Raw genomic sequence first — 11,162 nt, 5'->3', positions numbered from 1 at the left:
GAAATGCAAAACGAGAACCTCTTGTGCTGCGATTTTAATTGTGGAGGCCTGTGAAAGAATCGCTTTTTACAGTCTTTTAGGGAACTTGGTGCTTTTTCTAAACGAGAACCCGCTTCACTGGAATGCTTACAATGCTTCGTCTCTCTCCTTCTATTTTCTGGGCCTGTCTTTTATTACTTCTTTGCTGGGGGGTCTCATCGCTGATACCCTCCTCGGACGCTTTAAAGGACTTTTATTTTCCTTCCTCATCTATGTTATTGGTTATTTCTTCCTTCTTTTCGTCGCGGCACCCGTCCACAAAGATGGCAAGAAGAACGTCTTCTATAATTTCTGCCCCAACCACACACGGAACAGCAGTATGCACATTCCAAATCTCTTCGAGGAAAACTGTTCACTTCCCATTTTCTTCATTTTAACCACTGCTGCCGTTGGAATCGGATTCTTCAAAGCTAACATCATTCCTTTTGGCGCTGACCAGGTACGTTGTATGTTTCACATTTTACTAACATAAAATTTTAATTTCTAATATTGTTTCTAAAGACCAGAGCTTCGCTTGATCGACCCCTGGATTACTTCTACCAAACTTACCTAACTTTAAGAAAGAGAAAGTTTTTGTTTTTTTTGCTGTATTTTAACTGCGAATTACAAAACAATTAGTAAATAAATAGCCACACCTGAATGCACACTGAAATCATATCTATGTCAAGAGATTAAGAGCAAAAATAAACAAAACAAACACTTCCTGTGTTTTTCTTTTGTCACTTATTCGAATTTGAAAACTGTTGAAGAAGTTCCTTGTACATTTTTAGTTGTCAGGATTTCTTCGTTTGTATTGTTTTCATTTCCAGTTAAAGCACACCCTCACAGGGCAACAGTAACTAACCACACCTCGATCTAGTTCCTTCTGCGTGACTCTGCTAGGCTTTCCTCAAAAACCTTTAAACATTCTGTCAAAACTAGACCTTCATACTATAAACTTACTTTATGTCAGGGATTTTAGTGTGGTCCTCAATTAGGCGTAGAGACAAGTATATCCGGACTGGCGGATCTGTGACCCGTACTTGGCTGTTTAAGCTACTACCTATATACAAGGTTATATATCTTAGGTCTGCTCAGTCAGGAGTTACTGTAATTACACACACTCACGCCATAATAACATCAAGGGTACTTGGAATTAGAATAGGAAAACCGTAACCATATGGTATCCCTCTTTTTGCCCCTAAACAAATATTATGTGGGCCAGATATAGCTCGTTTGCTAGTCGTGTTCCTTGACTATCATATCAAGCGTAAAGGCGTTGCGTTGGTTTTGGCCGCCCGCTAGCAAACACACATATAAAGTGGTCACCTGCTTTGGTCCACTCTGCGCATCAGCCCATGCTTGGCCACTTTAATAATCATGTGAAAGTCGTTATTGAAGAAACGGAAATATATATGTGTACATCGTCTATTACTTCAACAAGTCCTTTGCGGATTACATCAATTATTGCACGCTTTGTTATGCTGTATGTCAGATGCGTAATTGGTCTCAAAATACCACGGGTTGTAACTCGCACTACGCTGATATTTGGCCGTATATAATGTCACAGCTTTGTTAGCTGATAAATAAACTACAGTATATCAATCGTAAGTATTTATTTTAACAACGAAAACAATTAACTTTAAGTGGTGTGCGCACAACAGACCTTGGTAGAGAAAATACCTCGGATAGAAACAAGATAGATTACGGAGTTATCAATAATTGAGATAAACAAGGCACGTTGTTAAAATGAAAAGGAGTAAATTTACTGATCTAAAGCATAGCAGTATTCAAGGGCTTTTAAGAAAGAAACAATGACGAAGGTGTCCAGGAGAAATTTAACAAGGCGGAACAACATTAATTTCGGGTTCTGGGATGATGGAGCGTGTGGTGGTGGTAGTGGTTGATCCAGTAGCGTAGCGTACGGTGTACAGATTGTCACAGGGTAGTCTCGAAACTTATATTTAAGTAAGAGGGCGACTAATTTGGCTACCGTACATAGTGACTCTACCTCACTGAAGTCCTCTCAAAATTCAAGGATGCTAAACTTATATTTAGAGAAGGGGCCCAGCAGGCGACTTTGTATTAGAGTTACTTCTGGATCCACTAGAGTTAAACATTGGTTTCAAATTTTGACACAGGGCCAACAATTTTGGGGAAGGGGTCAAGTTGATTAGATTCACCTCAGTACATGACTGGTACTTATTTCATCGACCCTGAAAGGGTGAAAGGCAAAGTCAACCTCGGCAGAATTTGAACTCGGGACGTTAAGACGGATGAAATTCCACTAAGCCTTTTGCCTGGTGTGCTAATGATTCTGCCAACTCAGTGCCCCACTGGAGTTAGATATTAATTTTTCATGAACAGTCCATACTCAGAGGCTGTTGAAGACTTGACATCACCGTGAGCTACAAGAATGGACGGAGAAGGGATTCTTTGCAAATATCAACCAGTAAATCTAACAGCTGTCGTGTGAAAGATTATGGCCTCCACAGTTCATAATCTGTAGAAAGGATAAACGGACATTTGAAGGAACATAATCAGTTTAGTGATAATTTGGTTTAATCTCTGGCAGATCGATAATACCACAACTGATTAAGGGGTTTCATAAGTTGCTAAATGTTTATAGCGAGGGGTGCCGTTGATGTGGTTTACTATGTGCATGCTTATTAGCTTAAGTCTGCTTGATCAGAGCTGACTAGAGTTCCGCACACAAACAGCATAGTAACATCAAGGGTATTTGGGAATTAGAGGGATAAAACTATAATCATAAGATACCCTTATTTTTTACTCCTTAACAAATATTAAGTGGCTGGGTACAGTTCATATAATAGTTGTGTTCCCTGGATATTATATGAATTCCAGTGGCATAGGATGGGTTTTGGCTGCCCACGTTCAGAAGGTTGCTGGAAGAACTGAAAAATTACGTCAGAGTTAGAGATATTCTTGGTTTGGATCAAAACCAGGAATTGTTGTAATTGGGGAACCATCAACATGGATGGGTGTAATGAATAGAGCCATCTTAAGGCACAGGCACAATGGACAGCTGTTAGGGGGTCTCGTAGGTCTACAGGCTCAATTCTGATCTTTGTATGTGGTGGCTTGCTGTCAGTAAATAAATGTTATACTGTCCAGTACAGGGAATTGTCTGAGGGCTCTAATTGGTCTAGGGGCCCAGTTATGATCTATACATGTCGTGTCTTGCTGTCATTAAATACTATAGTATCCAGTGCATTGATTACCCTGGGGTCCCTCATGGGTTTAGGGGCCCAATACTGATCCTTGTATGTTGTGGCTTGCTGTCAGGAAATACTATAGAGTTCAGTGTATTGATTTGCTCAGGAGCCTATAATGCTGCTAAGATGGCCCTGTTAGCAGGTTGTGTATTACAAGGGTTGGTACTTGGGCCCTTATTGTTTGTTATCTACATTAATGGCTTGCCCACAGTGGTTAGTAACTGCAGGGCATTCCTTTGTTTAGATGACACCAAAAATATTTGGGAAAGTTGGGCAAGTCCTTAATGTCGATAACAAACAACAAGGAACCCTTGACGTAGTTCTTAGGGATATTCATTGCGACACAGAATGTGGGGGATGTTCACAGAATGTGCAAAGTCTGGCTCGTATAAAAGACGGGGAAAAAACCCGAAATGCTGATGGTTATTGGTCATCTCCATTCTTTACTTCCGCCCAGCGCTGTACAACACTTTATCCACTCTCCCACAGGAACTACTGGAACACTTGACCCTAAGAAGTGATCTAACGCGGTCACGTATTGACTTACACATACACAATACACACACACACACACACATGTTGAAGTGTCGGTTGTGACAGGAATAAACAAATGGTGAATACATACTTAATTATACACTAATTCTCTCTTATTCTTTCTCTCTCTCCGTTACACTCACGCTCCCTCGAGCATACGCACATATGCATGTGGTTTATTTTGTCGGTGTCTCTTGAATATACTAAAAATATCGACTGAACAAAAGTTACTAATTGTGGATCAGCAGCGAATCTTTCAAGTAGACAATCATTATAGCATCCACCCTACCCCATACATACACGGGCGCGCGCACGGACGGTATGTATTCAGTTTCCATATAACGGACAGTCAGAAGATGTTTAATTTCACATGCAGGGCAAAAATTCTAGAAAAAACGCATGGAATCTACCTACACATTCTCGTTTGCTCACCCCCCCCCGACTCTGATGTAAGCCTGTGGTGGAAGGAAAATCGATGTTTGTTTATTAGTGTTTACCATATCGCGAACAGCATTCTAACAGTCGGCCTGCTAGCTACTGGCATAATCACGTTCTAATAGTACATTATTATGTCATTGCTCTCAACTCAATATTCTGCTTACTACAAGCGGATCCTCACTCTCAGCTGTTCAAAAATGTATGGAGGGAGGCGAGCTATGTGTGTTTGTGTCAGGCACGTGCTGTCAGTTATTAATCAGGGTAGGCTCTCGGCGACCTTTATGTAGTAAAACACAAAATATATAAAGAGGAAACACAGGCGCTCGACTGAGTTGAAGGCAGATCTATTTCTGCTTTTGTAGCACGTAAAGAAAGCGGGGGCTGTAGAAATGTACGCAGCACATGTACTACAGCAGTACTATGCGTAGCTTAAATACTGAGATTGAAAAGCAGGGGCGAATTATGCCTACCTAATCTACAATATATATATATATATGTATGTATGTATGTATTGCATTTTATGCATGGTAATCAGAGTAACCTTCATAATTCTATTGAATTAGGTGCATATTTTGCCCGTCCAACCCATGCCAGCAGGGAAAACGGACGTTAAATGAGGGAATTAAAAGTGAAGGTAACGAGGTGTATCCCAAATTAGCAAAAATTTATATATTAAAAATTTAGAAAAGGATTTTAGAACCATCTAAAAGAAAAAGGATAGATAAATCTGCCTAAACCCTTAAAAGTGAGTTACTTCCCCCCCCCCCTTTTATTGCCCACAAGGGGTTAAACATAGAGGGGACAAGCAAGGACAGACAAAGGAATTTTTGAAATTTGAAATGGTGTCTTTGAATTTATTAAGATTGGGGGTTGAGAAAAAAATGGTCTTTAATGGATAAAAAATAATTTTTGAATTAAAGGAATATATAATAATTTAGCAGATCCTGAGAATTCTGGATTTGACATGTCTGAAGGCATCACTTTCTTTCTTTGACCCCGAAAGGATGAAACGCAAAGTCGACCTCGGCGGAATTTGAACTCAGAACGTAACGGCAGACAAAATACTGCTAAGCATTTCGCCCAGCATGCTACCGATTCTGCCAGCTCGCATCCTAACAATTCTGCCCACTTTTTCCTCGGCCCTGTGTGACCAGCCATACTGGAGGATGTGAAGTAAGTACTGACCCAAGTCCTAGACTTCACTGGGTCAGTTATTCAGTTCCCATACCATATAAGTAACCAAAACCACAACACTCCTTACTGAACAGGATGCTAATCCGTTGCACAAACTCTCGAGTGGATCGGAGCAACGTAAAATGAAGTATTTTGTTCAAGAAGACTAGAGACAATGGCCGGAAATAAATGCCATCTCTCTATCGTCTCAGTCAACTGATATGCAAGAAAGAGTTAAAATCATTATGATAATGTTAAGTTTTTCTGTGGTTGCAATATTGTGTTATATATTCTTTATAAGTACATTCACATTGGCTGTCATATCAACCAGCATCCAGTTAAATCCTGCAGAATTTGGCTAAATGTATTGTTCCTTGATAAGGAGTAATCAGGAACTAAATTTGGCATTGATAGTAATTACGTATTGTTTTTTTTTTTCTCTTCGTTATGTTTTGTTTTGGTTTTTATCAAGATGAAAATTCATTCTATAAATAGATATTATCTTTGTTACAGTGTCAGAAAACAGTTTATGTACCTTGTAATTATATACAAAACATTAGATGGAATGTTTAAAATGTATTTTCATTTCCTCCAAATTTAAAATGGTGTGTTTGAATTTATTAAGACTGGGGGTTGAGATAAAAATGGCCTTCAATGGATAAAAAATAATTTTTGAATTAAAGGAATATATAATAATTTAGCAGATCCTGAGAATTCTGGATCTGACATATCCGAAAACATCAATTTCTTTCTTTGGTGTCTATGGCAGTGAGGGTTTGATGGGTTTGCTCCCACAAGGCAAAGAAACACACACACACATATGCATACATACATACACACATGACAGGCTTCTTTCAGTTTCCCTCTACTAAATCCAAGAGGCACATGGCTTAGTGGTCAGGATATTGGACTCATGATTGTAAGATTGTAATTTTAATTCTGGGACCGGGTGATGCACAGTGTTCTTGAACAAGACGCTTCATTTCATGTTACTCAATTCCACTCAGCGAGCAAAAGTGAGAAGTCCTGTAATGAACTGGCGTCCTATCCAGGAGGGGGAATATATACACTTCAGAAACCAGGAAACCAGCTTTATGAGTCTATATGACTTGGGGAATGAGTTTTATCTTTTTCTTTTTGTATCTACTAAATCCACTCATAAGACTTTGGTTGGCCCAGGGCTACAGCAGAAGAAACTTGTCCAAGGTGCCACACAGTGGAACTTAACTTCACCCTACAGCCCCCCCCCCTGCACCTCATATGTCAGACAAAATCCACTGTCCCTGTACTTTCATGGTATACATGTTGCATTATTTAAATTTGGATATTAATTAAACTGAATCATCTAAAAAAAAAAAATTGTTTTTCTGTAATTCCAGGTTCAAAACAATTCACCTGTGAACATCAGGAGTTTTTTCAATTGGTTCTACCTGGCTTTGAATATTGGTGCCTTCATCGGTCTTGGAGTGCTGACTTTTATACAGCAGTATTTTTCCTTTTTCTATGGTTTTGCTGCAGCTCTTGGAACACTGGCATTGGGATTTCTTGTATTTGTTGCAGGTGAGTTAGTACTTGTTTGTATGTGTGTTATCATCATCGTCATCGTTTTCCATCTGTTCTCCATGCTGGCATGGGTTGGACGGTTTGACCACATCTGCAGCGGAGGAAAGAGACCAGTAACTATCTTGCCCAAGTTTGCAACCTTGAGACCAACAGCATAATTAGGAAATCAACAACATAATTAGGATAGCTAATGAACTTTAGGAGAGGTATGAAATAAGAGCTGATACAGATATCTCCCGAAGGAGCAAAGGTAAAATCTGTTTATCAGAACAACAGAAATAAAAATGGACCTGTTCATCGAGAAGATAGTACATAGAAAAATACAAGAGAAAGAGGACATCTCTGGCCCATTGATAAGGAGTTTGCAAATCCAGTTCCCGAGATACACATTCAGTTTCATACTTATTATCATTATTGGAGCAACTGGCTACATACCATCATGTTTGGCGCAAAGTTTGGCTGAACTTGGGATCTTGGGGAGAGAATACAACTCCTTAATTGATAGACTAATGACAATGATATCTGAGGCTACAAAAATCTGCAAGACTGTCTTAATGTTTAAAGGATGTTGAACAAAACAAGATGCTTTCCCTCACCACCTTGCTACAAAGTAGGTGGATGTGAATGACCCCAGCAAAGACCTTGACCATAATTTCCCAGGTGCTATTAACATGAACTGGCAACAGCCACGACTATGATTTCATTTGGCTTGATGAGTCATCTCGAGCACTGCATAGCACCAAAGGTCTTGGTCACTTATCATCACCTCCGTAAGGCCCAACATTCAAAGATCAAGCTTCACCACCTTGTCCCTTTCCTCTGTGAGGCCCAACATTCAAAGATCATAAAAATTTATAAGTTTATAAGTGTTCATTTTGTAAGAAAATTTTTAAGTGTTCATTTTAAAATTAAAGACTTTTGCAAGGATTTAAGATCAAAATCTTAATTATAACCTTTTTACATTGGAAATTAGGTATTTCTACTCAAAATTTAGTTACACTTTACTGTCGAAATTAGTTTTATATACCAATTTGTTTTTTATTTAGGAGTGTTACATTTGAAGCTATCTTTTGCTGAAGTGGGTCAAGTTTATTGAGGCAATATGACTCACAGAAAATTCCAATTCTATGTATTGTTGGATAATTACCATCGTTACAAGACTTATCATGAAATATAATTAGGTGTGGCTGTGTGCTAAGAAGTTTGTTTCCCAAACATATGGTTTTGAGTTCAGTCTCACTGTGTGGCACCTTGCCTTCTACTACAGTTTAAGGCTGACCGAAGCCTTGTGAGTGGATTTTGTAGATGGTAACTGAAAAAAGCACATGCCTGATATATATATATATATATATATATATATATATATATATGTGTGTGTGTGTAATCATTGTGGTAATCATTATTGTTGTTGTTAGTGTTGCAATATATTTTCAATATTGTTCCAGGTCGATGTTGTTATAAAGTTTCCCCGCCAAATGGAAGTGTTCTTATTAATATTTACCAAATTATAAACAATGCCTTTGTCAACAGACGCAAGTGCAAACAGAAGCGGATCACCTTTAATTCCTAGTAAGTCCTTTTACAAATCATTTGTTGAAACCAGTAAAAGATAAAAAAAAGTCCTACATTTTACATACAAATTTCCATGCCCCTAAGCTTACCTCAATTCACTTAAATCATCCGTTGTAAGCAAAATGTAACCTTCTGTTCCAAAATTTCTTTCAGTAATTCCCAACTGGATCAAATCGAGGATAATTTGCACAAGAAGAGCTTTTTGGATTATTCGAAAGTTCGTTACGGAGGGCGTTTCCATGATTCACTGGTGAACGATGTAAAGGCTCTTGGGAAAGTTTTTATCTTCTTCATTGCTTTAATTCCCTACTGGATGGTGTATTTTCAGGTGAGTCTTTAACATAAAATATGCTAACATTTTAAAAAATCTTTTACTTGTTTCAGTCATTAGACTGTGGCCGTGCTGGGGCACCACCTTGAAGAATTCTTAGTCAAGTGAACTGACCCCACTACTTTATTTTTTTAAAGCCCGATACTTATTCTATTGGTCTCTGTTGCTGACATCCACATTAAGTTGGATATAAAACTTGCACTTTTTTTTGTTTATTTTTGCAAACTCTGATTTTTCTGTTTTTTTCTTTTCCCTTTTCTCCTTAAGATGGAGACAACATTTTTAGTGCAGGGGCTGCACATGAGGCTTTCAATGCAAAATGGCACTGCGAAAGTCTTACAAAATCATAACTATAATTGCACAAAAGCATCAGAAGTTAATTATCCAAAGGTTAGTGTGATTTATTTTCTCCATCTTGTTTTTTATTGTATCACATTTACTGTGTTAAGGCTTCTTCATCTCTCTTTCTCTTTCTTTATCTCACTTTGTCTCTCTCTCCCTCCCTCCTTCCATCTCTCCCTCTCCTTCCTTCCATCTCCCCTCTCCCTCCTTCCATACCTCCCTTTATCACACTTTGTCTGTCTCCCTCCTCCCTCTCTCACCCTCTCTTTCTGCAATATACTCCACAGTAATGACAGTATTCTAAACCCCCACATTTCACCTTTCCAACAGGTAGCCGTAGCCTGGCTGTCCCTCTGTGATGTTCTCCTCATATTCTTGATCTTGCCTCTCATGGAAAAAGTCATCTATCCTTGGTTTGACTCCGTGGGTTATTCGTTCTCGTTGACTCAACGCATCACCACTGGTATGATATTCGCAGTCCTTGCAATGGTTGCTGCTGGTGTGGTGGAATTATTTCGGCTGCAAACTGTCTACTACGACCCCAAATACCAATGCCAGTGTCACATTATTGAGCAGACCATTGGCACTCTGGGTAAGTGAACATCTTTTTCTCTGTATATATGTGTGTGTATTATTATATGGCTGTGTGTGTGTGTGTACATAATCATTCCATCTTTAAACGCCATCCTGTCAACACCTCAAATGTAAAATTCTCCCCTGAAGATGGAGGCGGTATTACCAGATGATGGAATTAAGTTACTATCATTATTCCAGACCAGCAAGCCCCCAGAAACAGCTGTTGGACTAGTAAAACTCAATCTTTTAATTCCTGTTATCATTTATATTCTGTGCAAGACAGACTTCTCTAGATGCATACATTTTTCTCTGTATATATATGTGTACAGGGATACTGGAAGATCTACAGGCATGACTGTGTGGTAAGAAGCTTGCTTTCCAACTACATGGTTCCGGGTTCAGTCCTAATGAGTGGCACCTTGGGCAAGCATCTTCTACTACAGCCTCAGGCTGACCAAAGCCTTGTGAGTGGATTTGGTAGGCAGAAACTGAAAGAAGTTTGTGTGTGTGCATGCATGCACACGTTTATGTGTCTGTGTTTGTCCCTGCCGTCCTCGCTTGACAACCAATGCTGGTGTGTTTATGTCCCTGTAACTTAGTGGATTGGCAAAAGTAACCAATAAGTAAGTACTAGGCTTATAAAGAATAAGTCCTGGGATCAATTTCTTCAACTAAAAATCCTTCAAGGCAGTGCTCCAGCATGGCCACAGTCAAATGACTGAAACAAGTAAATAGAACAAAAGAATATTTATATATGCCGTATATACCATTCCAGGGCAACATGATCAATTCTATGCTGCAGACATGAGCATCTTCTACCAAGTTCCACAATACGCCTTTCTTGGAATCAGTGAAGTCTTTGCAAGTGTTGCAGGTAAGAAACAAACTTTTGATCTTTCCATTAATTCCATTATGCTCTGAACTAATGGTTCTCAACTAGGGTCCATATGACCCTTGGCAGGGAGGCGGGGGAATCCATATAAGATTTTCTTGCTAAAATTTATCTGCAATAAATTAGTTAACCCTTTCATTATCGTATTTATGTTGAGATGCTCTGTGTTTCTTTCAATTAATTTTAAATATCACAAAGAATTTAGTAAAATAACTTAGTTATCACTCATTTAGTATTAGGAGCATAAATTGTGACTAAGGTTTGGTGGAAAATTTTAATTCAAAACTTATGAAAACAAGATATTTGTACTCAGAGCCAGAGTCGGTTTCAGCCAGGTTGGTAACGAAAGGGTTAAAATTCTACAATAAACAAAATATTTCTAGCAACTTTTTAATACAATTTTTTCTATTACCTAATTCTAAAAAGATATGATTTTTTTTTAAAGCATCAAACGGCTTGCATCTCAAAATAGTTTAGTGCAGCTCCA

At 38.6% G+C, this 11,162-nt stretch overlaps 1 protein-coding gene across 1 annotated transcript; it reads left to right on the top strand.

Moving 5' to 3' along the window:
• Positions 1-4: 4 nt before the first annotated feature.
• LOC106876753 (solute carrier family 15 member 4) lies at positions 5-10,719 on the top strand (the record flags this gene model as incomplete). Its single annotated transcript, XM_014925441.1, has 7 exons — positions 5-478; positions 6,779-6,959; positions 8,408-8,531; positions 8,688-8,862; positions 9,133-9,255; positions 9,538-9,799; positions 10,559-10,719. Coding segments are annotated over 7 exons (1,485 nt in total), but the record flags the coding sequence as incomplete, so codon positions are not given.
• Positions 10,720-11,162: the final 443 nt, after the last annotated feature.

Source organism: Octopus bimaculoides, chromosome 25, assembly GCF_001194135.2.
Source record: "Octopus bimaculoides isolate UCB-OBI-ISO-001 chromosome 25, ASM119413v2, whole genome shotgun sequence".
In the NCBI taxonomy this organism is placed as follows: Eukaryota; Metazoa; Mollusca; class Cephalopoda; order Octopoda; family Octopodidae; genus Octopus; species Octopus bimaculoides.
Note: the sequence above shows the minus strand (reverse complement) of the source record. Positions and strands in the feature narration are given on the sequence as shown.